At 41.2% G+C, this 27688-nt stretch overlaps 1 protein-coding gene across 1 annotated transcript in view; it reads left to right on the forward strand.

The window, feature by feature from the left end:
- LOC121284946 (low-density lipoprotein receptor-related protein 1-like) overlaps nt 1–27688 on the forward strand; it is a 1922347-nt gene that overhangs the window by 1753308 nt on the left and 141351 nt on the right. Inside the window, exons 68-69 of the mRNA XM_041200912.1 lie at nt 10164–10280; nt 14535–14641. Of these exons, the coding sequence (XP_041056846.1) occupies nt 10164–10280; nt 14535–14641 (224 nt within the window). The remainder of the gene's footprint in view (nt 1–10163; nt 10281–14534; nt 14642–27688) is intronic.

Raw genomic sequence — 27688 nt, forward strand, 5'->3', positions numbered from 1 at the left:
CAATATTTAGGTGTTTGAGGCTAGAATGATCCCTCAGAAACATCATTTAGGATTCTGATGATTTTCAGTGAATTCCATGGAGCTTTTTTCATCTGCTTGGATTTTAATTATTGCATATATTGACTGCACAATGAATATAATTAACATAATTGGAATGGCAATTATTTCAAATAGTTCTATTCTTTAAGTCAATAGTGCACTTGCAAATCATCATAATTAGCCTTTAGTTATGTCAGCCTCCCTGGATATTTGCTTAACTTGACTGTGAATTCCATGTGAAAAGATTTTAAGATTAGTATCAAATAAAGGAAAATATCTTCTTGCTTTTTATCTAAGAAGAGATATCTAAGGAAGTAAATTTTTCTCATGAGCTGTCTTCAAGTGGTTATCCTATTTGCAAAATTCACAGCAATTTCATTCTGGAATTATATAAATATCTTAATCCTGCACCCCTAATATTATAAAATAATTTAAATTGTAATCATCCTGAATTGTATGATGCAAAAAATATAGAAATCTAGAGTTTAGGGGATAGAATTTCCCTGTCAGTGCAATCAATGATCTAGGGAAAAAATTTGATCAAAATTGTAATATTTTCTGATTTTTGCTCGTGTCCACTCAAATTCATTTGAGTATCATTAAATGTAAAATCTTCTGTGAACCAGTGCAATTGGGCAGTCTTAAAATATGTTTTTTTTGCATTAAATATACTACTTAATATATTGACAAGTCAATTTTGGGACCCCTGCTCTTCCTGATATATATTAATAACCTAGACCTTGGTGTACAGGGCACAGTTTCAAAATTTGCAGATGATACAAAACTTGGAAGCATTATGAACTGTGAGGAAGATAGTTTAGAACTTTAGAAAGGACATAGACAAGTTGATGGAGTAAGTGGACAAATGGCAGATGAAATTCAATGCAGAGAAGTGTGAAGTGATTCATTTTGATTGGAAGGACACAGAGAGACAATATAAACTTAAGGGTGTAAATCTAAAGGGGATGCAGGAGTAGAGGGACCTGGGTGTATATGTGCATGAATCATTGAAGGTGACAGGACAGGATGAGAGACTGGTTAATGAAGCATACAGCATCCTCTGAAGCTGTATGCTTCAAATAGGATCAGAATAGAAAATAATGTTTAAAAAAGCAAAATTAAAGCCCTCTACCTGAATGCACATAGCAGTCACAAAAAAGTTGATAATTTGAATGCACAAATTGAGGTAAATGGATAAGAATTAATAGCCATTATGGAGACAGGGTGACTAAGATTGGAAACTGAATATCTAAGGATATTCGGCATCTAGGAAGAATAGGGAAAAATTAAATGTAGGTGGGTTAGCGCTTTTAATAAGGGACGAGATCAGTACATTAGTAAGAGAGGATCTTAGATTGAAGGATTAAGATGTAGAATCCATTTGGGTAGAGCTAAGAAACAGCAAGGGGCAGAAAACATTGGTGGGAATTGTTTATTGGTTACCAAACTGTAGTGCTTATGTTGGGTATGGTTTAAGTTGGGAAATTAGAGATGCATGTAACGTGGGTAAGATTGTAATAATGAGCAACTTCAATTTACACATAGACAGGGATAACAAAATCAGTACTAAAACTCTGAAGGAGGTACTCTTGGCGTGTGTACTAGATGGGTTTCTGGAGCAGAATGTTGAGCAGCCAACTTGGGATCAGGCTATTTTGGGTTTAGTGTTGTGTGATGAGAAAGGGCTAATTAATAACCTTGCTGTAAAGGAGCCTTTGGGAAATAGTGACCATAATGTAGAATTTTGCATTAAGTTTGAATGCGATATAATTCATTCTGAAACTAAAAGTTCTTAAATCTAAAGAAAGGAAATTATGAAGGTATGAGGGGCAAGTTGGCTAATTTGGATTGGGAAAATACACTAAAAGATTTGATGGTAGACAGGCAGTGGCAAGTATTTAAAGAAATACTACAAAGTCTACAACAGATATACATTCCCCTAAGGCATATACATCCAAAGGGAAAGGTAAATCAACTGTGATTAATGAAGAAGTTAAATATTGCATTAGATCAAAGGAAGTATATTATAAGGATGCCAGAAAAAATGGTAAGCCTGAGGATTGGGAGCAATTTAGAATCCAGCAAGAGGACAAAGAAACTGATAAAGAAAGGGAGAAGAGAATATGAATGCAAGCTAGTGAGGAACATAAAGGTGGACTGTAAAAGCTTCTTTAGGTATATGATAAAGAAAAGGTTAGCTGGGACAAATGTGGGCCCATTACAAGTGGAGACAGGAGAATTTATAGTGGCAAACAGGGAAATGATGGAGAAACTAAATAGTTACTCTACCTCTGTATTCATGGAAGAAGATACAGAAAATCTCCCAGAAATACTAGGCGACCAAGGGACTTGTGAAACTGAGGAGCTAAAAGAAATTAGTATTAGTAAAGAGGTAGTACTTTCAAAGTTAACTGGATTGAAGATTGATAAATCCCTTAGATCAGATGAGCTACATACTAGAGTGTTGAAGGAGGCAGCTAGAGAGATAGTGGATGCATTGGTGGTTATATTTCAAAATTCTATAGATTCTGGAAAGGATACTGTGGATTAGAAAGTAGCAAATATAACCCCACTATTTAAGAAGGGAGAAAGAAAGAGAATGGAGAAATACACACCTATTAGTTTGACGTCAGTAGCAGGGAGAAATATTAGAATCTATTATAAAGGATGTGATAACTGGACATTTAGGAAAAAATGATAAAATTGGCAGAGTCAACATGGATTTATGAAAGGCAAATCATCTTTGACAAACTTGTTGGAGTTTGTTGAGGATATTACTTGTAACATTAATAAAGGAGAACCAGTAGATGTGTTTTTTGGATTTTCAGAAGGCTTTTATTAAGGTCCCACACTGGAAGTTAATAAAACTAGAGTGCGTGGGATTGGAGGGAAATACACTAGCAAGGATTGAGAATTGGTTAGCAGACAGAAAGCAGAGAATAGGAATAAATGGATCATTCTCTGGCAGCAGGCTGTTACAAGTGGAATACCACAAGTATCAGTGCTATGACCGACGCAGTTGGTAAAACGGAGTTATTTTAAAAACCCCAGAGGGGAACTTTAAACAACTGTCATAACTAATAATTTAGATTTTATGTTTGAGATGAGACTCTAAAGTCAGCAATCAGACTGCCAGTTCACCCAGACTAGCTGACTTTAATCCAATTAAGACACACCTGCAGACTAAACCTCTATTTTAAAAGAAAAATGTTTTCAAAAATATTATATACATTAATAGTTTCATGACATCCCCTTCCTTATCGAAAAATGAACTGTCATAATTCTAAAAGACGGCTTCATTTTAATAACCCATCTCACACTATCTCCTATACTCATTACACTACTACATTACCAGGTGCATGCATTAACATAATTATATATATATATATATATATATATAAAGTCCTTGGTATCAACAAAAATCACTCCAGTTCAGTGTCCAGGTTTTTTTTAAAATGTCCCAATTTTCTTTAAGCTTCAAACTCTTGATAATGCATCTGCAAACAGATTTTCTCTTCCAGTAGTATGTATAATACATAGATTAAATGGTTATAATAATAGACTCCATCTGAAAAGCCTTACACTTTTGTCTCAAAATTTGTCCAAAAACTTCAAAGGATTATGGTCTGTGTAAGCAATTGTTTCTGATGAATTCTATGCAACATAAATTTCAAACTCAAAGTCTCTTTTTCACTCGTTGAATATCTTCTCTGTTGTACATTCAACTTCTGTGAAAAATACACTATCGGTTTTTCAATTCCAGTGCCATCTTCTGTAACAGTACAGCCCCAATGCCTATATCGCTCGCGTCAACGGCCAACTTGAATTACTTGGCATAATTGGTATCTGCCAGCACTGGTGTCGTAGTTAATACAGTTTTCAAACTAACAAATGACTTCTGAAAATCCAGTGTTCATTGAAACTTCTTGTTCTTTTTTAATAGTTCAGTCAGTGGACCAATCACTTTGCTACAATTTGGTACAAATTTCCGGTAAAACCCACTCATGCCCAGAAATCACAAAACTTCTCTTTTTGTTGTAGGCACTGGGAAATCCATGATAGCCTTGACTTTCACATCTCTCTCTGCCACCTTACCATATCCAAAGGCATGGCCTAGATACGTAACTTGTGCTTTTGCAAATTCACTTTTAGCCAAGTTCATCACCAAATTAGCTTCATGTAGTCGAATAAATAATTCTTCCAGATGCTGTAAATGCTCCTGCCACGTCTGATTGAAAACAATTAGATCATCAGTATAAACCGCACAATTGCTTAGACCTGCAATTACTTTGTTTGTCAGTCTTTGAGATGTCGCAGGTACGTTCTTCATACTAAATGGCATGACTTTAAACTGATATAATCCACTTGGCGTTACAAAAGCTGATATCTCTGTTGTTCTTTCTGACAACTGTACCTGCCAATATCCTTTTAGCAAGTCAATCTTTGTGAGAAATTTTGATTGTCCTACTTTCTCAATGCAATCCTCCAACCGTGGTATGGGATATGAATCCGCTTTTGTCACTGTATTCACCTTTCGGTAGTCCACACACAGTATTTGTGTTCCATCCAGTTTTGGTACTGGCGAACTCCAGTTACTGCAACTAGACTCAATGATATCATTTTGAAGCATAAAATCAATTTCTTTTTGTACTTGTGATAACTTTGCTGGATTTAATCTATAAGGTTGTTGCCTCACTGATATTTCTTTACATACATCATGTAAGGCTAAATATGTCTTTCCTAACTTATTTCCACAAATAGGTTTGTGTGACTACAGTAGCTTTTCCAAATCACTTTCACACTTGCTTGGAAGGTTAACTCAATATTGTATTTAAATTTTCAAGCACCCCCTCATTATCCAATTTGATTAGAGGAAAATCAATTTCAGAGTCCTGCACTTCTACCTCTTTCTCATCATCTACCATCACTAATACCCCTTTGTTCTCTTTCCCTGTCAAAGTACTTTTTAAGCATATTTACATGACACACCCTCTGCTTCTATCTTCTCTCTGGAGTATCTATTAAATAAATTTACTTCAGCTAAAAAAAGGAAAGCTTTAATTTTTAACAGCCTCTGTGAACAAACGCATACAGTTCACAGAAACGTTCCGTGGTGATTAATTCGAACCGAGAGCGTGACCAGATTTTTGTGGGTGGATCTGGCTTCCGGTGTTTAATGAACAAGTGCAAAAAGTTTGCAGGAGCTTGTGCTGGATACAACTTATGAGATTCCTTGCTCTTTTGTGCTGGTTTGGCTGAATTTGAACAAATTGCATTGAAAATACCAGTGCAGCTGTCGGAAAATGAAATGCTATATAATCACATTCAGAGCTGCATGTGCAAAGGTAAGTAACATGACTGCTGAAAGAGTGGTGGAATCACATTCTGAAATGGGCTAGATGAAACACAAGTCTGCACAGCCACTAGCTGTGATGCCAAGCAAAATTTTAGGTCTGATTTTTTTATTCTTCCATGGGATGTGGGTCGCTGGCTGGGCCAGCACTTTTTGCCCATTCCTAACTGTCCTTGAGAATGTGTTGGTGAGCCACCTCCTTGAACTACTGCAGTTCATGTGGTGGAGTGCTGTTCAGGAGAGATTTCCAGAACTTAAACCTGAAGGAAAGTAGGAAATATCGGAAGTCAACGCACCTGGAGCCTATTTTGCCACCTTCCAATTGACCACTTAAACAATAATGTTGTCAGAAATCTAGGAGTAATTCATGGCACTTGGAAGAAAAATAAAAAAATAATTTGTATTCAAAAGATACATATTTATGTTGGATGTTTCATTATGGGGCTTAACCAGTGAAGACACAGGTATATTTCTACAGCTGAAGGTTTCACAACACATTATCTATTGACAATCGTTGTCCAGACGCATAAGTTCCGTTGTGTTTATTGAGTTCTTGGCCGTACTGGCATTTATAAGCTGTCATTAGAGGAGAAAGCCATAAGAATACTAGTGTCAGTATCTAAACTTGGGCCCCGTTGGGCAGGATTTGATGCCTCGGCGAGCAGGGGCAGGGCCCACTCGCCGACGCGTAAAATGATGTGCGGTAACATCAGGTGGAACTCCCAACATCACCGCACCTCATTTAAATTTTCAGGAAGGTGGGGGCGCGGTGAAATCAGTTGCGCACCCGCCAATCTGTCAATGGCCAATTGAGGCCTTTGACAGAGTCAATTAAGTAATTAAAAGACCTATTCATCCTGGGCGCGAATTGGAAAAAGCATGAAATCTCATCCACGGGCGGGATGAGATTTCATATCGGTTTTTAAAAATTGTAATAAAGTTTTTGTAAAATTTATGGACATGTCCCAACTCATGTGACAGTGTCACATGAGGGGACAAGTTAGGAAAATTTTATTTTTCTATTTTTAGGTTTTTAACATTTAGAGCCGATCTCCCAGAGGGCAGCACTTAGCCTCAGGGGGATGGGTGCACTCTTTCGTGCGCATGTGCGAGAGAGCGCACTCTCGATTTTGCGATTCTCCACCCCCCCACCCCCCCCCCCCCACCCCCCCCCCCCCCACCCCACCTTGCCTGCACAGGAAGTGCATAGTGCTTCTGTGCGGACGTCATGCTGGGTGGGCCTTAATTGGCCCACCCACGTAAAATGGCGCCGCACCCCCAATTGGGGGCGCCGATCGGAAGCGCACGTGTGCGCGCCCGCCATTCAACTTCGCCCCTGAGGGGGGAAAATTCAGCCCCATGTATTTTGCTGATTACATTTAAAATATAGTCACCTTTAATATATTATAGTCTGATTTAAACAACTGTTCTGCTTTAAATTTAGACATACTCTGTTTCTGGAACTTTCACATTTTGTAGGTTATAATACAGTGGCTCAGGGTGGTACGCATAGGATTTAGAAAAAAGTCCAGAATGTACAATATTTCAGCAAGAGCAAACACAGAGTGTATTTTATATATGTTTTTACAAACTGGTTTCACGTTTCTGTTCCAGTGAATGTCTGTTTATATTCTTGTGCTCCAGCTTGGTTAAAGTGTTCAGAATAAAAAATATCAATAGCGCTGCAATTTTGTTTGCCTTCGAATTCTGCACAGCAAACATTTTGATAGAATACATTTTCCTGACCTTTTTATCATGGTGAATACTGAGCTGAACCTTTTCTTTCTATTAACATTGTACAGTATCTTGTGTGGAATGGCAGACAAGGGGAATCATGGAGCTTTTCTACTGGATTCAGACCTTGGTCAAATTTGCCAGACAGTTTCATTCAAAACCTTTTTCACATTGAAAACTGTTTTTGTGACAACCCTCTGGGGAAAACCAATAACTTACCCGAAGATACTGAACATGTATGGAGTAAGAAATGCCAATCATTTATGGCAGTCATTAATGTATAAAAATATAATGTGCATATACTGAACTCCATCTAACAATTTTCCTCCAGCCTACGCTAATGCCATTAGCCATTTATAACTAATTGTTCACATAGTCATAAATTTGGCATGTAATTAGGATTGTTAACTGACTGCCTGTTTTACTTTGTCAGTAAGTTTTTAAATGGCGTTACAAACAAGCTGTGCTTTTTCAGAAATGTGAGTGCAAAACCAAAGTCACAGGCATTTCTGAATTATCTTGTGGAGAAATGTCTCTCATTTTCCTGACCTGCTTTTGCTCGTTTACATAAGTGTAACACCATACTGTGAAGAACAGTGTCATTCCTGCCAGTACTAGTGATCATTAGAGGACTAGTGTTACATGTTAGGATTGCCAACAATCCGTTTACATCTTTAATTGCAGCATTTTAAAAGACAATTTCAGGAGAGAACATGCACCTCAGTCTTGTGGCAACAGTCTGCACTCATCAGATAATCACATCATTTGCACCACAAAACAAAGCTGCTCTCCAGCATCCTGGCTCCACAGCAACTCCACCCTAGACTGTGAAATGTTGTTTTTAGTGTAAGGAAATATTAAAGGTTCTTATAAATCTATTTGGAAAGTAACACAATTATATTCGCTTCACTGCAGTTTTTCATTTTCATCAAGACACAGGTTAATAAAAAAAAACTAATAAGTTCTGTTATTGGGACCTTACTGGGATGATGTAATCTTTCTTGTGCTTATGCACCAGAGTTGCATTGTGAAATTTAAACATTTCATTGGAAAAACATTGGTATTAAAATAAGAAAGTCCAACATTCAGTCAGTAAGAATCAAGTTACACTCCGATTATCGGTGACATGGAATTAATTCTCCCCTGTGATTCTGTGGACCAGTTAATAAATAATGCATCAGAAATGCAGTACAACTTCCAGTGCTTAAAGTTCATAAATGCCAGTCAGACAACACAGTAAAACATTCCTGTTTGCTTACTGAAATGTGCAGTCCATGGAAAACAGCTTTGTGCTGCAAAGCAGGGCATGTAGAGAGTGGAGATATCTCCTGAAGAACTAATTAATAACAAACAGGTAACACAGTTGTGTAAACCAATTTCTTGACAATCAAAGTGCAAGCTTTGCTGAATTTTATATGAAATCAACCCATGCTTCTTTTAGTCAATTTTAATGTGACTGATTATATCAAAATTTTATTGAAACAAAAGTAAGTGTTGAAACAGTTGAATTTTGCCTCTTCAGGCTTTTATTATTGCAATGATCTATTGTCAGAAGAATGACTCTAAATCAAATATATGTTTGTATAATAGTGATGGGAACCTGATCACAACAGGATTATCAAAAGAAAAAAATGCTGGAAAAACTCAGCAGGTCTGACAGCATCTGTGGAGAGAAAGACAGAGTTAATGTTTTGAGTCCGTATGACTTCAGAGCTCTGAAGAAGAGTCACATGGACTCGAAACATTAACTCTGTCTTTCTCTCCACCGATGCTGTCAAACCTGCTGAGTTTTTCCAGCATTTTTTCTTTTTGTTTCAGATTTCCAGCATCCGCAATATTTTGCCTTTATCATCGGGGTGATGTGAATGGTGTGATATAGTGTTACAAACATTTTATTTGATCAAGGAATAAGATAACCATTATGTATTAAATGTGCCGAGAAATTGGATTTTAATCTGTGACTGAAATCTTCACTGTCTGTAGTTTCTAATCCTCAACTGAATAGTATGTGACAGATGACAGAGAAGTGAAACCTAGAGCAAAATTTAATGGTTGCGCCATTGAGCCTGCTGTTGAGCCAGTGGGAACCCCACCACAGCCATTTCTGTGATTAAGTCCCAATCAGGCAGCCTCCAGGCTGCCTTCAGGGATCCTGACACCCACAGAGGGAATTTTGGTGCAGAAATTTTTCCTGCATGCTGAATGTCCCATTCTCTGAGAACTGCCAGCAATTCAGAGAATGGCAGTTCTCCAGTATCAGCAGCACCACTGGGAGCAGTGGCCACTACCAATACTGCAGTTGACCTGAGGCTGAGGAATGTCACTGGAGCCCCACAACTCAGGAAGGCCCCAGCAAGGCGAGAGAAAGAAGGTTGCCGTAAAGTGCAGACATTTGGCTTTCTGTGGATCCCTCCTTTTCTACCGGTGGGTCCTTCCTTTGGGCACAGGGTGCCTGGGAAGGGGATACCCTTTCCACCAGGTGACAGCATGGCTATCAAGGTTTACCTAGTGATTTTCCAACATGGTATGGCCCTCCCCCCCCCCCCACCCTCCCCACCTGCCCGGGTTGAATACCACTGACAGCAGAGGGATCTGAGAGAAGCCAACCTGCTGCTTTTTTCAATGACGCCCCTTCTTCCCCCTTGCCAGGGCCTCCTTGAGTTCCAAGGCTCCAGTGACGATCACTTAAGTGTCTCATTTGGCCTTCTGACAGGAAGGTCATTCTGAGCCCTTCCCGCCCTGGACTTAATGGGGGGGGAGGGGTTGTGGTGCGTGGATCCAGGGAGATGGGAAGGTGATGGGCTCTCCACACTGCACCCTTCCTGCCCCATTATACAGCACCCACTGGCCTCCCAGCCCACTCCAGGGACTGGGGGCAGCATTACATTTTGCCCCAGTATCAGTCTTCCACTAATGACATCACAACTAATTTGCCATTTTTATTATTTCACCATGTGAAAGGTATTTCAGGATTAAATATTTCCAAGAGACTGCTAAAGAGGAAAATAAATTATCGCACTACTTAAATGTCTTTCAGATGAAAGAACTTGTGAGCCATATCAGTTCCGATGCAAGAACAATCGTTGTGTACCTGGTCACTGGCAGTGCGACTATGATAATGACTGTGGAGATAACTCTGATGAGGAATCATGTGGTAAGTTCAACATTTACTTTGATATTCGATTAATGTTTTGGAGGAAAAGTAATTTTCCCAGTGTTGACAATGCTGCAAAACAGATTGCTTAAAATTCCGCTGCCAGTACAACAGGGCGCAGATCCTCTACAAAGTTACTGATTAGTAATTTTATTGAATAATCCTTAGGGACAGAGAGTGAAGGAAATAACAATTTGTGCTGCCATGGTGATACTGAAGCTGAATTAATAAAGGGACAGATGCTGCATTAGATGTAGGCTTATGCCTTATTTGACCTGAGAATTGTTGATACAATCATTATATATTAACACAAATACTCAATGTCTTAGTTGGAAGGAAGAATGGGGAAGATTGTTCTGATACTTCCATCATCCCCTATCATTACTAACAAATTTGAGTGCTTGCTGAAATCTGAAGACTTTCACAGGCCAATTTCCTCCAGCTACATTTGAAAATTATATGGTTGGATCTCACAATGCAGATAAGGGACAAACCAATGTCACAGAGGAAGTTTGGCAATGGAGGCATTCCCCCAAGCTGGAACTGCCAGACTTGCAATGACTGTAGAATGGCAAACATATGAAATTATTTCTGTCTTATAATATTCCAAGCACAAGAATGCAACTTGCAGCCAAATGACCATTTATAAAGCTGCATTCTTTTCAGGTTTTTTTTTGCTCTTTTAAGTTTCTCTTAGGGGTAACCAGGGTTCCCTTTCCACGTTGCAGTCTGTACATTCAATGACAAAGTGCATGCTTAAAGGACGCATTACCATGATGATAAGCTGGCTTGGTTAGACATGCATAGTGTGTGCCTTAACTGCCAAAAAGCTGTCACTGCAGCTTCTAAACTTTTCCAAGGCATGAGTGTGGAAAGATGGCCTTGGGTGACTTTGAAAATGTGTCATTTGGTGACTGTACCAGGCCCTCCAGAACTCCAGCTGTGTGAATCTGCAGAAAACAGTATGCTGGAACTTCAGTAAACTTCTTCACATAGCTACTAGCTGACCCCATCTCCTGATGCAAATTATACGACTTCAAGGAAGATGATCTCAGTAATTGCTGTGCACATAATTAGTAAACAAAGACTTTCCAAGATGGGTATTCAGGACTGGCTCTCCGGTTGGTCCAAGGGCTTGCCCCTTCACCACCAGCACCTCCCCCCACCCCCCCCCCTCCTCCACTGAAGCAAATTCCAACCCCCCCACTGCCCCTGGCCCCATTGAAGCAAGTGCAGTCATCCTGGAATGTATGTGGCTCCTGTAGTTTGCAGCAGAGAGGGAGAGTAGGCTGAGGGTAAAAAAAAGACATGAAATTGCACATTTCCAGAAAGCAACACATTTAACAACATTCCTTATGGTTTTAAGTGCATATTTTTACACTTTCTTATATGGAGAAATAAACAGAAAATTATCCTTCTATATTTTCCTGTTAATGACACTACTTGTCAGAAACATTTCTTTAATATTCAACTTCAGATTATTTGATGTTAACTACCAAATATACAAAAGAATAATTAGAACTTGATTGTCTAAAATTTAACAGTTTAGCTGCCTGTTATTGATTTGAGCATTTCTGTTAATAATAAATAGGATGCATAATCATAGCTAGGGTATCATTTCATCTGCACCACAGAATCAGCCTGTACCTCCTTTATAGACTAAGATGAAAGCAAAACACTGCGGATGCTGGAAATCTGAAATAAAAACAGGAAATTCTGGAAAAACTCAGCAGGTCTGGCAGCATCTGTGGAGAGAGAAACAGAGTTAACATTTTGAGTCTCAGTAGAGCTCTGAAGAAGAGTCATACGGACTCGAAAAGTGGGTTGGAATCATCCCAGATTTGCACTAAGCTCAGTAACGGGCAGGAGAAAGGTTGTTTTACCCTGTTGGCCGCAGTGGTGGATTTTTGCGCTGCATCATTCCAGTCCCACCTCATTAATCATTCATTCCCGGGAAGCATGTCATTTTGCTGGTGGATGGCCTCCAATTCGCCTGCTGTGCCGTCACCTCACTGCTTCCTCATGCCGGGCATTTAAAGTGCAACCACGCATACATCTCTCAGCGCTTCCAGCCCAGGACTGCTGCACAGAAGACATGGCCCCGAAAGGCAAGAAGACTGCAGCCTTCCGATTCAGTGGGAAGCGGTGGCAGTGGTGGTCAGTGCCGATGCTTCACAGAAAAGGTTCTCCATCCAGTGCAGAAAGAGGATAAATGATCTCATCTGTGCCGCCAGGGCAAGGGAACCATCTCGTTACTCTAAACTCACACACTCTCAAGCCCATCACACAATCACTGGCACCTCACTCACTGCCAGCTTAAGGGATATTACCACTCTCTCTCATACACACCCTCACATCTGCATTTGGCCTCATCTCCTCTGGAGACTGCCTCCTCAGCCCTCACCCTCTTGATACCACTTGCACAGATCAAAATGTGTCCCCACACACACCCTGGGATACAACTCTTCCCCAGTAATGCCCTACCCCTGCAACCTCTTCCCTTGCCTGAGGCCGCTTCACCCCCTTGCATGTCCTAGTCCTGCAGCCATCGAAAAGCCACCCCTGCCTTACAGCTGGTCTCGTAAGTAGAGTCCTGCCTGTGAGACCCCCTACAAATGATGTGGTTCTGCCTACAAAGCCTGGCATTGATGACCACGAGTGCTGCCCAAAGCAAAGTAGGAAACAAGCCTCCAAGTCCCAAGTGAAGTGTAGCTTGCCAGGTGATTGTCGCTCATGTTCAGTTATGACATTGCATACCAACATACCAGATGATCCAGCATAGCGGGATGATTCTGGTGAGCAGGGCATATAATAATATACAGATGTATTACAATGAGGTTCCCTCTGTGCGGCGCGAGGAAAAGCAACCCGCCATTGACAGGCGGAGCGGACGATTGCAAACTGGTTTCACGATGTTGTGAAACCAATTTTTGGCCTTCCCGCCACATTGTCTGCTCACGCCTGCCATGACGCCCGACGCCAGCGAGTATGGAAAAGTCTTCCCTTTAACTCTGTTTTTCTCTCCACATATGCTGCTGCACCTGCTGAGTTTTCCCAGCATTTTCTGTTTTTACCTCTTTTGTGGGATTGGACAGTGAATATCAGGAAACTGTTGAAAACGCAGGGCTCACGAGAAAACAATAGTTCTTTTTACCTTGGATTACCCAAGGCCATTGAAGGACATATTGCCCCTCCCCCACTGCTTGGGTGAGATTAATTTAGCAACAACTTACATTTATATAGTGCCTATCACATAGTAAAATATTCCAAGACAATTTAAAGACCTTTAAAGATTTAAAGGTAGATACTTCAAGGGATTCAGGATCAGAGTGATCTCTGGGAGTAGTTTCAATTAGTCTAGATGGATCGGTGAGGAATTTCACAATTTTTTCCTCCAAATTGGAATGGATTCTCTTTAGTTTTCACCTCTCCCAGGAGATCACATAGTTTTAGGTGGGATGGGAATATTGGAATACACAAGGTGTCCCAATTATGTGGAACAGGCTGGACTGACCTTTACCTGTCTTTCATTGTTCATATGTTTGCATGCCCTTATATTATTAGAAAATATTTGATTCTGAGCCACATAGAGATATTAGGACAAATGACAAAAAGCTGGATCAAAATGACAGAAGGATGCTTTAGTGACAGGAAGCCAATGTCCAGTAGCCAATTTGTGCACAGCAAGATCCTGCAAACACCACTGGCATAAATGATTGGGGAATCTGCTTTCAGTGATATTGGTAGAGGGATAAACGTTAGTGATGGTTTTGGTATAAATAATAGTTAGATTCTCTTGATTAGTTGAAATACAAAGCAGAACTGCAGGATTCCATTAATAATTATTTCCTGTCAATATCTATATCAGTATTTAAGATATTAATAGTTGTCCTGGCACTGTCAACACTTATCAAGACTTTGAAATTCTTTCTAAATTCTGTACTTGCCCATTTTGCTGAAGCATCTCATTTAAGATTCAGGTATTTATTAGTGTTTAAAGAGCTTCTGAATTTTTTTCATTGTTTTTGCACCCCTGCATACTAAGTTTTCGTAATTGGACTACCCTCAATGATTCATTACTTTGTTTGTTTCAGATTTCATTGAAACTAATATGGTTGTAAAATTTAGAATAGCATGACAATGTTTTGCATTCAGGACATACTATTGATCCTGACAATGATGGAACAATTCTTCCATAGAATGGAATTAAATATTAAATTAAAGCATTTTAATTGCTTATTTGTTAAATATCAGCACTTCGTTCATGCTCGCTGAATGAGTTTACCTGCGCCAATGGCCGTTGTGTTGCTGCCAGGTGGAGATGTGATGGAGATTATGATTGCTCTGATAGCTCAGATGAAGTAAGTGCTCAGCTTTCTTCAAAGATTTTTTATTGACTGTAGAGCATAACGGTTGATCCATTGAGTGCGATATGAATTCAGTATTTGAAGTCTTATCATCAATGAACCTTTTATTTAGTTCATTGTGAGTTTGCTAAGTATCTCTTCACAGGTAAGCCAATTGACATTAATGCCAGTTCTAAACCATACCCCTCACCTCCATTACCGTGTACAAAGGTCCTCATAGATTTATTTCTAATACAGAATTCCTAACAGCTTAATTATCCTGCATGGTCTTATATTTACCAATGCTTCTAAGATACCATTGATACCTTTGCTCACATACCACCCTTTCCAAAGTCCCATCATCAGACCCTTGTTTTCATCACTGCAATTATCCTAACCTCCTTTCCTCTCTTTATGTCCTCCAAATTGTGAAATAAAACAACAAAGCCTGGAAAAATTCAGAAGGCCTGGAAGCACCTGTGAAGAGAGAAACAGGGTCAACAGGTTGGACTTTGAGCCCCAGCCAAGACTGGAACAGAGGCAAGCAGGCACCAGAAATGGCTTCCTGGGTCCCCAGCTTTACCGCACCCCCACATGCAGCCGGTAACCAATAAAACCAGTTAAGGGCCACTTAAAGTCAATTGAAGGAGGCTGTCTGGGATTTTCCAGCTAGCCCCTAGGTTCTGGAAATGGCGGGGACCAGTTTAGTTGCCTGAGGATGGCCATCTAGAGGTAGACCTGGATGCATGTTATCTAAGCAGGCTTAGAGGTCTTTTCTGCCTGCCTAGATGCAGCAGTCTGTGGCTGCCCTGTACAGGGTTCCACTTTCCATCCTACTGTGATACTATGATGGCCTGGCTGCAAAGGCATTTTTTAATATAAACTTTAAAAAAGTTGGAGTGAGGGCACCTCCATTTTGAAGTGTCCTCTCTCCCACTTACCGGCCATGGCCACTTACCTGCTCCTCGCAAGCTGGAGGGACTCTGATTGTCTCTCCAGCTTCAAGATCCTACCCACCATCCTTAATTGGATGACAAGCCTGTGCTCTCGCCATTAATTGCACTCCAAAGAAAATCACCTTGAGTGATTGTCTCCCCCCAGGGAGCCCATTTGCGACTGACAACAGGCTCAGAAGCTCTCAGGGAAAATACTGTCCAATGTTTCAGGTCACTGATCCTTCATCAGAACATTTGATGAAGGATTATATTGGGCTGGATTTTCCTAATTGGGTTGCAATCCTATTATAAACCTCAATTCTGGGTCGGGAACCTGGAACTAGCCTTTGTAGGATATTGCTCGTGATCTTCCCTGAAGTCACAAATTAAGAACATGCCCCAACCCAATTATGGATGGTGGTGTCAAAACTCTCTAGGGATAATGCACTGCAATATCAAGCCCCACTACTCCCCAAGCCGCGACAAATGTGTAAAGTTTGATCAACCCACCTAATTGTTTAATGTAGGTTAACAGAATATGAGCACCAGGTTTGTAAACTTAATAAGTAAATAACTGTTTATTGAACAAATTGTCTTTAACCAGTGGCAAAAGAAAGAAATATGAACTGCTAATTTCTAAATCTATAGCCTAAACTCTACCCCTTCTTAAATCCCTATACACACACATACAAGACACATAAGATACACAAATACATGGATTTTAAGGGTGGGATAAAACAGTTCAATAGCACCAATTCTGGAGTACAGGATTTGGTGGGTTGATTTTGATTGATGTCTTTGTTCTTTGTTCTTTGTTCTTTTTTGATGACACGAGGTGCTCTTCCAGCAATTTCAGTCTTTAGTTCACTGGTTGAGCACTTTTCTTTCAATGTCTCTAACAATGATTTTTCCCTTTGTCCCTTGACAGGGGTTTTCAGAGAGAGGGCAGGTTATAGGGATATGAGGAGAAAAAGCCAGCTAGCTATTATTATATTACTGGAACCTGACACACACACAGAAGCAAGTGGTTTTAGGTCATTTTCTTTTCAGGCTAGAAGCTATTCTGCTGCACTGCTCTCACACAAACCCTGGTCACCTGGTCAGGAGCCAATGAAAACATTGTTGCCAGGCAGTTCCCCATTAGACCAGACTCCTCCTTGGCACCATCCTGTCTTTCATGGCACACTCTGTTCCAGGACAGCAACATTGTATATATCCCTCACACTGTTCCAGTAGACATTCTTTCAAACTGCAGCCAGTGTAATTTTAATCCATAGTCCAACAGAAATAAAAAAAGATACGTTCTTTACAGCATGTGGACCAGTGAAGTGGGCAATCCAATGAGAGCACTCACGGTGATGTCTGGCTGGCATCCCCATCAGAGGTGCATAGGCAGGAGAATGCGATGGCACCTCAGAATGGAGGCACATTCTTCAGTCTTATAAATAAAAATCCTTTATGACCACCACTGTCAGACAATCTCCGTGGAGGGGGATCCCCTCTAGAGTGTGATTCCTTCCAGAGAATGTTCTGGGGCTGCAGCTACAGCTGCTGCTGTGGCCATCATATCCCAGTGAGTCTGTGTTAAGGTGATGAAGAGAAGACGGCGGTGGCTGCTCAGCCTGGCTCTAAAATGTTGGGTTCCAGCCTCAGTAAGGGTCCCAGTGGCATCTCTCCCCCAGTTTGCCCAAAAATGAGCCTAATGGCTGCCTGCTCCTGCCAGGCATGTACTTTCTGCTGCTGTTACCCATTATCCACTCACCCCCCTCCCCACAGCAAATTAACACATCACATCACCAACCTGAGCAGCTCTTTCCAGATTTGTGTCTAGTTCTGCATCCTAACCCACCTCCAAAGGACCAGTTCCTCTCTCCACTGATGCTGCCAGACTTGCTCAGTATTTTCAGCACTTTGTTTTTATTTCAGGTTCTCAGCATTCACATATTTTGTTCCTCCAAACTGTGATTGGCTCCCTAGTCATACGCCCAGCTCTGCCAAAATATGCTGTTCTGATCCCTTCAGTCCAGTTTACAGCCTGGTCTCTGAGACTGTCCTGTACAAAGATGTAAAGGACATGCTGTGTGACTGTGACTATATTCCATCTGTTCTCTTTAATCTTCCTTGATGATTTGATCTCATTGACCACACCACCCTCCTCCATTGTCTTTTTGTTGTTCAGTTCTGTGGAATTACACTCATGAAGTTTCTCTCCAATCTGCCCAAATGCAGCAAACCCATCTCCATTTGCTTATCAGACCAGCCCTTCTGATAGTCACTCAGATTCGCCTGATCATCCTTTGCACCCTTAACTTTATCTACATTCTATCCCATCTACAGTTATGGTGTACACTTCCATATTTATCCTGAGGGCATTCAGGTATACGTCTCTACCTCCCTTTACCTGTCTGTGCTATCAGACTGCCTGCCAAACAGGAGATCATGAATGTGTCAACATTTCCTCTAATTAAATGTTGGAAAGATAAACATTCAATATTTTGGTCTTCATTATAATCTCTGTTTCCTTGACACTGGCTCCATCCTTATCCCTGCCCCCACACTTAACTTGAACCTGATGATAAACATGTCCATGTCTTGTTAAAACCAGATTTGGACTTCAAACCCCAAATACACAACAATACCACAAATATCGGCCTCGGCAATATTGTTCCCTTTCGTAACTACCTCACTCACTCCATCAGCAAATCTTTGTTTACTCTTTTGTCAACTTCAAACTAGATTTCTTTAATGATCTCCTACGTATCATAAATGTTAACTTGGTCCAAATTCACCCACCTATATTGTGTTACACCAAACCCTTATTGCCCATGCCTTAATCCTGACTGATCTCCTCTGGCTCCCTGAACCACAAAGAAGTAAATTTAAAGCCCTCATTGAAATTATTCAGTGATCTTACTTCATCTTCCCTCAGCAGCATCTCCGGCCTCAAGTAACCCACCTCCCCCTACCCCCGCCACCCTTACCATCCCCACCACCCCCAGTCTTCTGACTCTTACCTTCTGTGCATCCTTTCCTCCTTTCACCTTGACATTTGAGATGGAAGCTACAGCTGCCTTGGCTGCTCTCCAAACCCCCTACACCTCCAACATTCCTAAACCTCTCACCTTTAAAAACCTCCACCTTTACAGCTTAGCTTTCAGTTAACTCCTGGGTATGTGCTTTATTATGTATTAATCATTATTATTTATTTATTATTATTAATCAATCACATAAATTTTCTCCCACTACTATTATCACAACTACCCAGCCCCTATTGTGCTTTGTTTAAGATGCACTTTCCATACAATCCAAATTCGGAATAACATATTTCAAGCGAACAAAGTGCAGAAATTGCACATTACATTTCATTGAAAAGCAGGTGACAACAGCAATAAAGCATGGGATTAATATTAATATTAACACTGTCACCAAAGGATTTATTTTCTGATGCTTGGTGTCTATTACTGTTTCCATGAGAAAGATTGGACTTGAAAGTGAATCGCTATTTATAATGAAAGCAGGATTGGTAGTAGACTATAATCGGACCAGAGTTAATGGTGGTTCTTTGTCAATAAAAGATCACACTTAACAGCACCATGTAACCTAAAGTGCATCAAGAGCTTTTTGACAGTGCTCTGAATGACCAAGATCACATGATTTTTTATTTGTTACAGCTCTCAGATTGCTAGCTGTAGGCTGCCACCTGCTGCCTTTCTTGAACAACTTCTTGAATTCAGTCAAATTAATGTGTAAATAAAGTATTAAAGTCAGTGAACCAATTGCAACATTTCAGAATTTTAATTGTTTTTTTTTGTTGACTATCAAATATTACTTGCACTTCAATCAATGTGTTTCCAAATTGAAATAACTAATGGTTATTTTAATGGTTAGTGACTTATTGTTTTAAAATAAAATTTTTACCGATCTCCCTTTGTTGTAATGGCTAATTGTTGCCACACAACCCTGAATTCAGGATATGTGGCCTGCTGAAATCTTACTGACTGATCTTAACATTGCCCTGTAATCAGCTAATAGGGTGCAGAGCTATATAGCTGCGAGAAAACTGCTTTTTCTCATTCTCTCCTCAGCCTTCAGAGGAGTTTTTTACAGCAGTCATATAATGCTCAGTCAAGAAGCCAAGCCATGAATTCATTCAATTTTCTCCTAATGATAGCCAGAAACAGTGGCCTTGATTTTCTCCAAAGGGTGTAAGTTCTGACATCAGGACAATATGTGGGACCTGAGCCCACATCTATTAAGGGCGGTGGGCTGGCCTCTCCAAACTACCAGCTCAGTCAGAGAGCTCTGCAGCTTCAGCAGTGCCCCTGAGGGAGGTGGTTGATGCTGAGGTTGCAAGGAGAACAAGAGGACACCTTCATTTCGAGGTGCCCTTGCAGGGGAATTGGAAAGTTCTTTTCTCTGCTGGAGGCAAGCAGGCAGGACTTGGCTATCACCCGCGGCCCCCCACCCCAACTCCACAACTCCAGCTGTGATATCAGGGCTGCCGGCACAGCCTTTGCGGCCCCAGGGCATTGGGCTATGGAACCTCATGACGTGATGGCCTCTTCCGGAATGCCTGCAGCTGTTTGCCTTTCTATCTGACAGGGAGTTGCTCTGCTGCGAGCATGGTGCCCAGGAAGATGCCCCTCAATTGTAGCTTTAATTGGCTAAATTCACCGCCTGCCTCCAGTTGGTGGATGACCAAGCCACTGCCGTTTGTACCACTGGTAAAATGACCTAGCTACAGGACTGCATCAAGGGGCTTTCCCAACACAGCTTCCTGGCAGTTTACCACCACCCCAAACCCCCATCCCCCCCCACCTCCTAATCTGCTATGCTGCTGGGGTGGGGAGGAAGTAGGTAAGACCTCAGCTCTTGAGCTTCCGGTGGCTCATTTTAACTAATTTGCCAGGCGCCAAAATTCAATTAAACTTCAACTTATAGGTGTTTTATTGTGTTTTCAATTTTTCTCATCTTGAGTTTACCCCTGCGCTCTACCCCAATCAGGCAGGTAGCCAACTCTTGGTGCAAGTACCACAGCCGAGTCACCTGCATGGAAAAAGTTGGCGTTTAAAATGTGGTGCAGTTTAATTTGTTCTCTATTTTTTTTTCCTTTTTATCTATAGTCTTTCTTAGATTGGGGCCAATGGTGGGTTAAGCAGTAGGTGGTAATTGAAGCTCATCAATCTATACATATCACATTTGCTTAGTGGTATGTTATCCCACCAACCTGATATGGAATTTAACTCAGAGATAAAAACAAAAAAACTGCGGATGCTGGAAATCCAAAACAAAAACAGAATTACCTGGAAAAACTCAGCAGGTCTGGCAGCATCGGCGGAGAAGAAAAGAGTTGACGTTTCGAGTCCTCATGACCCTTCGACAGAACTTGAGTTCGAGTCCACTCTGGACTCGAACTCAAGTTCTGTTGAAGGGTCATGAGGACTCGAAACGTCAACTCTTTTCTTCTCCGCCGATGCTGCCAGACCTGCTGAGTTTTTCCAGGTAATTCTGTTTTTGTTATGGAATTTAACTGTTGGCACAGTTTAAGAAGTTTGCAAGGAGGTTCTGTTTTCGAATTTGGTAAATTACATTTTTTCACCTGGTGGAATGGTAGTTTCAACTTTATAGCGACATGTGATAACAATAAAAGAACGGGCAATCAAATATTCTTGATTTATCTGATTTTGATAGGTGTAGTATAGAAACATCAGAAAATACTTACGAATCTATTCCATCTTAGATGGGCTGCATCAGTTATTAACAATTCAATATCTGTTGATCTTTCCATACTATAAACTCTGACTGATCTTTCAAGCTGGCAGCAATGTTTGTCAAAGTCTGGAGTGCTTCTCACTGTTTTCACTGCTGGCTGGAACAACTATTTATTCCCATTTCCCCTTGTAAAAGTTAACACCCCTTGCACATATCAGTATATTGGGATTGCTATAGAAATTCTAACAATCATTCACCAAGCATTATTTTTGTGATCAAACTTTATTTTATCTTTTGTGTGGAATGGTTAAAATCAAGCTCATTTTTCATTGTAGCCGCAGATGAAAATCAATGATCTTTCATACTGTAAATTTCATCTACAATAGTCAATGAATGGGGAGGTCATTTAGCTCAGTTGGCTAGATAACTAGAGTATGAAGCAGAACTAAGCCCAACAGCAGGGGTTCAATCGCTGCACTGGCTGTGGCAGTGCATGGAGCGCTGCCTCCTTTCCGTGTCCATGCTTATGCAGTGGTGCTCCGCTGTCTGTCTGTCTCTCTCTAACAGAGAGAGATGCTTATGGTCATTTCTGGACTAAGGCTAGTTACTGATTACCTAGTCAGTGAATACAAAACCATTTTATACAATCATACAGCATAGAGTCCATCATCCTTGTGACATCTCTTTGAAAGTGCAATCTAATTAGCCCCACGCATCAACTCTTTCCTGCACAGATTTAATGGAATTGGCAAATTGGTAGTTGGAAGACCTGCAACCTTACACTAGGGTGAGAACAGCACTTTGAGTGGCTGTAAAGGTCACAGTCTCATTGACATTCCCTGTGATCAGATCTGTCCAAGTGGGGCTGGGTGACATATCCAACATTTCCCAAACTTCGCCACAGCAAAAGTAAGCTAAGCTTCTCAGCTGTCCCAGCTGCAACTGGAAAGCCACAGAGGCCAAATTTGAAGAGAGAGTTGATTATATCTTATTCGCTGTGAGCAGGAAGAACCAGGATGAGAGGGAACATGATTTTTCAAGGATTGCAGAAATTCCCAAAGCATGGGAAGCCATCTGCACCACATGTGTGCCTCTGCAGAACCCCCAAGTCAATAGGAGAAGTGCAGGAATCAAAGCGGCTACCTTTCCGTCAATCTGCAGTTGGTGCGCAACCATATATAATCCATGGGCAGAATTTTACGACAGCAGGATTTTACGTTCCCGCTGAAGTCAATGGGATTTATAACGGCCCGCTGCATTTTACAGCCCCGTCCCCGCCAAAACACGGCCGTAAAATTCTGCCCCAAAACTTTGTGACTACCCACGATTCTGGCAGTAGCCATGATGCCTTCATACTGAGGTGATCTGCCTTTTCCACTGTCTTTGGGTCCCCAAGAGGGTAGCTGTTTTGAGACAAGGGATCCTCATCTACGCCTGGCTGATGGCCTTCCCACTGCCACTTGAACCCATGAGGACAATGGTGCATTGGAAGTCTTGGAAGTATTGAAAGCCATTGTCCCGCCAGGAACATCCCGAAACAAACCATCAGTTCCTGCTGCCTGGACCACTTGATGGGGAGCCCTCCAGTACAGTATATTTCCAAGTCATTGTAGTCTACTCCATCCTCCATTAAATAGCCATCATAAGGACCAGGCATCAAGAAGCCATGTACCTCAGGAGGAGGAGGAAGTGGAAGAGAAGAAGGAGGCAGGGACAATGCATATGGGACCTCTTCACCCCAGCCAGGCTGTCTGAGAGCACCTGCTCCAACTCTGCTTCCTGTAGGAAAACTTCTCTTCACCACAATGGCTCCACCATTCCCCACATTAACATATATCTGAGACACCCCATCACACTGCTCTCTTGGCCATGATCCTGCAATAAAACCACTAACAAGAACCTTATCAACATCTTTATCCAAAAACACATCTACTTATATGAACAGAAACAAACCATTCATCCGTGCACGTTCTCTTAGTGTCTGTCTTGCAGGTGCCATTGCCTGCCCTAATGCCGCAATTAAATTCTTCTTGATTGTCTTCCCACATCTAGAGGCACATGAGGTAGACAAAGTGCATGTCTATTTCTGTAGCTGGTTTTTCCTGGAACAGGTCGCTAGTCTGTTGCCAGAAGCTATAGCTTGAGCCACTCCACCAGCATGGCTGATCAGGAGATTCTCCCGCTCTTACTGTCTGTCTTGGGCATATTGGAAGAATTTACAGATTGACAATCCACCTGTTTAACCATGTTATAAATGCATCTTCCTTGGTCGTTATTATAGAGTTGATCTTCAGGCAACTTTTCTTAGTGGAAACATTTGGCTTTATTTACAAGACAGAAGTAGCAACTTCACGCATTCAGAAAACTCCATAACTAAGAAATACTCTACTCTCTGTAGAGGTTCCCCATGTTGCTAACACATTGTTTACACAGAGCATGTGATCTTACATCACAGGATTATTTTTAAAGCTACAGTCCAACATTTCCCAAAATTATAATTACTACATTCCTCCCCCTTTAACTTTTCTGTACGTTTTATATTTACAAGGATATTTATCTCATGATATTACAATTTTTACAAAGGTCATGAAATTACAAGTTCAGTCTTTCAGGTGGTTTTCTGATCCGTGTGGAACATCACAGCTCCACAGCTTCAGATTCTTTTGTAGGAAACACATTCTCTGAAACCACATTAACATCAGGTACCTCATTAGGCATTTGCAGTTCAGTGTCTCCCATTCTGACAGTGACATCAGGTATGTCTGACCTTGGTTGAGCATCTTCAACAGGAACCAGTGGTTCAGTCATGGTTATAAGCAGAAGAATATCTTGTTGTGGTATCTCTCCTTTTCTTAAATGATCCACATTCTTATGGATGATCCGGCCCTCCACTTCCATGAGGTATGACAATGATCCGGTCACTAAACATACTTTACCTAGTAACCACTTCGGTCCTCCACCAAAATCCTTTACTGCTTTCCTGCTTCTCCAACAGTAAATTATCGTTCACGACTATGCAAATCATGTGTCTCTTTTTGGTTCCTTTGACTTTTCTCCACCTTCCCCTCCAAATTGGGAAGTATTAAGCTCAGTCTTGTCTGGAGACAGCATCTCATCAATAATTCTGCAGGTGTTGCTCCTGTCGTAGTGTGGGGGGTTGTTGTGTAGTGGAATAGAAAATGAGCAAGTTTGGTCTCCAGCGAGTCACCTGTTAACTTTTTTATTCCCGCTAGTCCGTTTGATAATGGATGGTACAGTGCAGTCTTTAGGTGGCTGATACATTTGAGGCTGATAAATCATTGGAACTCAGCAGTCATAAATGCAGTGCCATTATCCAAGCCGATTGCCCCGGCAAGTGATGGATGTTGAAGCTCTGGCGTAGTTTTTAAATAGTAGCGACTGACGTTGGTGACTTTACCTCATAAATTTTTAACCACTTGGAATGAGCATAATCAGTGCAAACATGGTTCCAAAGAAAGGACCGACTTATTCGATGTGTAATCACACCCAGGGTCTACCAGGCCACTCCCAAGGGTGTAATGAGGCTGCCACTGGCAACTTTTGTAGCTGCTGACATTGCACACAGTGTTTTACCATATTTTCAATGTTGCTATCCATCCCCGGCCTCCATAGATAACTGCACGCTATGGTCTTCATTCGGGAGATCCCTGGATGGAAACTGGGTAGCTCCACTAAAGGTGGTCCCCTTCCCTGTGGGGGAACTACTACCCATGCACATCACAACAGAATACCATCTTGACTGCTCACCTCATGTCTATGGTTGAGGAATGGTTTCAATTCATTGGAGACTGGCTCATGGACAGACTGTGTAACACTTGGTTCCTCACTCGAGATAGAACTGGATCATGATTCGTCCAATTCCTTATCTGTCTGGCACAGACTGGTGAGAAATCTAGAAAATTCATCTTTAATGCAAGTTCCTGTGGAACTGGGACATGTTCGACATTCTCTTACAAAGGCAGGTGACTCAGGGCATCAGCATTTGCTACATGAATCCCTGGTCTATGTACAAAGGTGTATTCATAAGCTGCCAAAATTAAAGCCCGTCTTTGGATTCTTGCAGAGGCTATGCTAAACAGACCCAGAAGTGGTTTGTGGTCTGATACTATTGTGAAATGTCGCCCATGCACGTATTGGTGGAATATTTTTACACCAAAAATTATCAACAGACCTTCCTTTGTGATCTGAGAATATCCTTTTTCAGCTGTGGTGAGTGTCCTGGATACATAACCTATTGGCCTCTCTGTGCCTTCATCCATTTTGTGGGATAGTACTGCTCCCATTCCATAGGGAGACACATCACAGGTTAGCACCAATTCTTTCATCTGGTCATAAGGCACTAACAAATTGGAAGAGTGTAAGAGCTGTTTTACTTTAACAAAGGCTTGTTTTTGGGGTGCTTCCCAAAACCAACTTTTTTTTTTCTCAGTACTGAATGCAGAGGGGCCAGAACTATGGATAAATTTGGTAAAAGCTGCTATAATAATTTATCATCCCTAAAAATGATTTAGATTCAGAGATGTTCTTGGATCAGGTGCCTCCCTTATTGCTTTAACCTTCTCTTCAACAGGGTGCAACCCTTGAGCATCTACCCAATGACCTAAATAGATGACTTCATTTATTTGAAAAGTGCATTTTTCCTCCTTCAGGTGCACTCCTGCTTTTAAAAATTATTTCAGGAATTCCTCTATATTAGTCAAGTGTTCCACTTCTGTGAATCCAGTTATCAGTACATTGTCCAGGTAGACCACAACCTGAGGTGGTCCCTGCAGTATGTTCTCCATTGTCCTCTTGAAAAATGGCACAGGCTGAGGAAACACCAAAGCGCAGGCGTGTATATTGTGTATATTGCCCTTTGTGGGCATTGATGGTGATGAATTTCCGGAAGGCGTCATCCAGCTCCAAATGCTGATATGCATGACTCATGTCAAGCTTTGCATACATTGTCCCACCTGCTAGTTTGGCAGAAAGGTCTTCAATTTTGGGTACAGGTTACCTGTCCAGTTTGGCTGCTCTGTTGACCATTAGTTTATACTCCCCACAGATCCGGATGGTCTGGTCTGGTTTAAGGACAGGGACTATGGGTGCTGCCCACTCTGAGACTAAACTGCTTTCATGACCCCCAACCTTTTTAGCCAGCTCTGCTCAATGTCAACTTTCTCTCTCAGGGCTAATGGCACCGGTCTTGCTTTCAAGGAGCAAGGGGTTGCTTTTGGATCCAAGTAAATCTTGGCCTGTAAGCCTTGGATTTTTCCCAGTTCATCCTTGAAGACTGTGTCATTTTTTTTAGTAGCTCTGGTAATCAACCTGCTCTCGACTGGAAGATTTCGGACCAGTTTAATTTAATCTCCTTTAACCAATCACACCCTAGAAGGCTTGGCCCTTCACCTTCTACCACCATTACTAGTAGGTGTGCCGATTGATTTCTATAATGAACAGTTGCTCTGGTGATACGTTTTGCTTGGATTTCTTTGCCTGTATACATTTTCAACTTTGCAGATGTTTGTTCCAAATTTAAAACTTGACCACCCTTATTTAGATATCTGAAAGTGTGCTCTCCTATTACAGTGGTGGAAGCTCCTGAGTCTACTTCCATTTTTAGTGATTTACCATTCACTTGCACTGTAACAACTATTGCCTCTGTCTTCCCAACTTTCATGTTGAATAATGAATAAATGTCAGAATTGGTTGTTTTTGGCTCTTCTACGCTGTAGACTTCATTGGACGTTGCTTGTTTGGAAATCTGTTTAAATCTCGCTTTGCACTGTTTCCACTTCTGTGACAAAAGTAACATTCTATTTTTTTATATTGCCAATCACGAGAAGAATTATTGTTTCCGTGCCACTGAAAGTTATTTTTCGACTTAGTTGCTAAGTTGCTTCCTCTCATTTTTCGGTTTCCCGCTTTGCGGCGGAGTCCCAGCTTTTCACACCACTTTTGGCTTACTGTTCCCACCCAATTTGGTGTACGACACCATTTTGCACCCCTTGAATTGCTTGTGTACCTCTTGCAGCGCTTTCCATTGCCAGGACTATTTATAACGCTTTCTTAAAATCAAGATTCACTTCAGCCAGCAATCTTCACTGAACAGTGTCTTCCTGCACACCACATATTAAACGATCCCTGAGCATGTCATTCAGGGTTTCACCGAAATCACAACATTCCATTAGTTGCTTCAATTTCACCACATAGGTAGCAATGTTTTCATCCAGGGTTCTATTTTGTGAATTGAACTTGAACCTCTGCATTGTGACTGAGGGCTTGGGTTGAAAATTTCCCTTAACAAGGTCTACTAATTCACTGAAAGTCTTCGAATCCTGGGGCACTGGGGGCTGTCAAACTTCAAATCAAACTGTAGATTTTGCTCCTACAAGTACTCAGGAGGATTGCTCTC

This window comes from Carcharodon carcharias, chromosome 12 (assembly GCF_017639515.1).
Source record: "Carcharodon carcharias isolate sCarCar2 chromosome 12, sCarCar2.pri, whole genome shotgun sequence".
NCBI lineage: Eukaryota > Metazoa > Chordata > Chondrichthyes > Lamniformes > Lamnidae > Carcharodon > Carcharodon carcharias.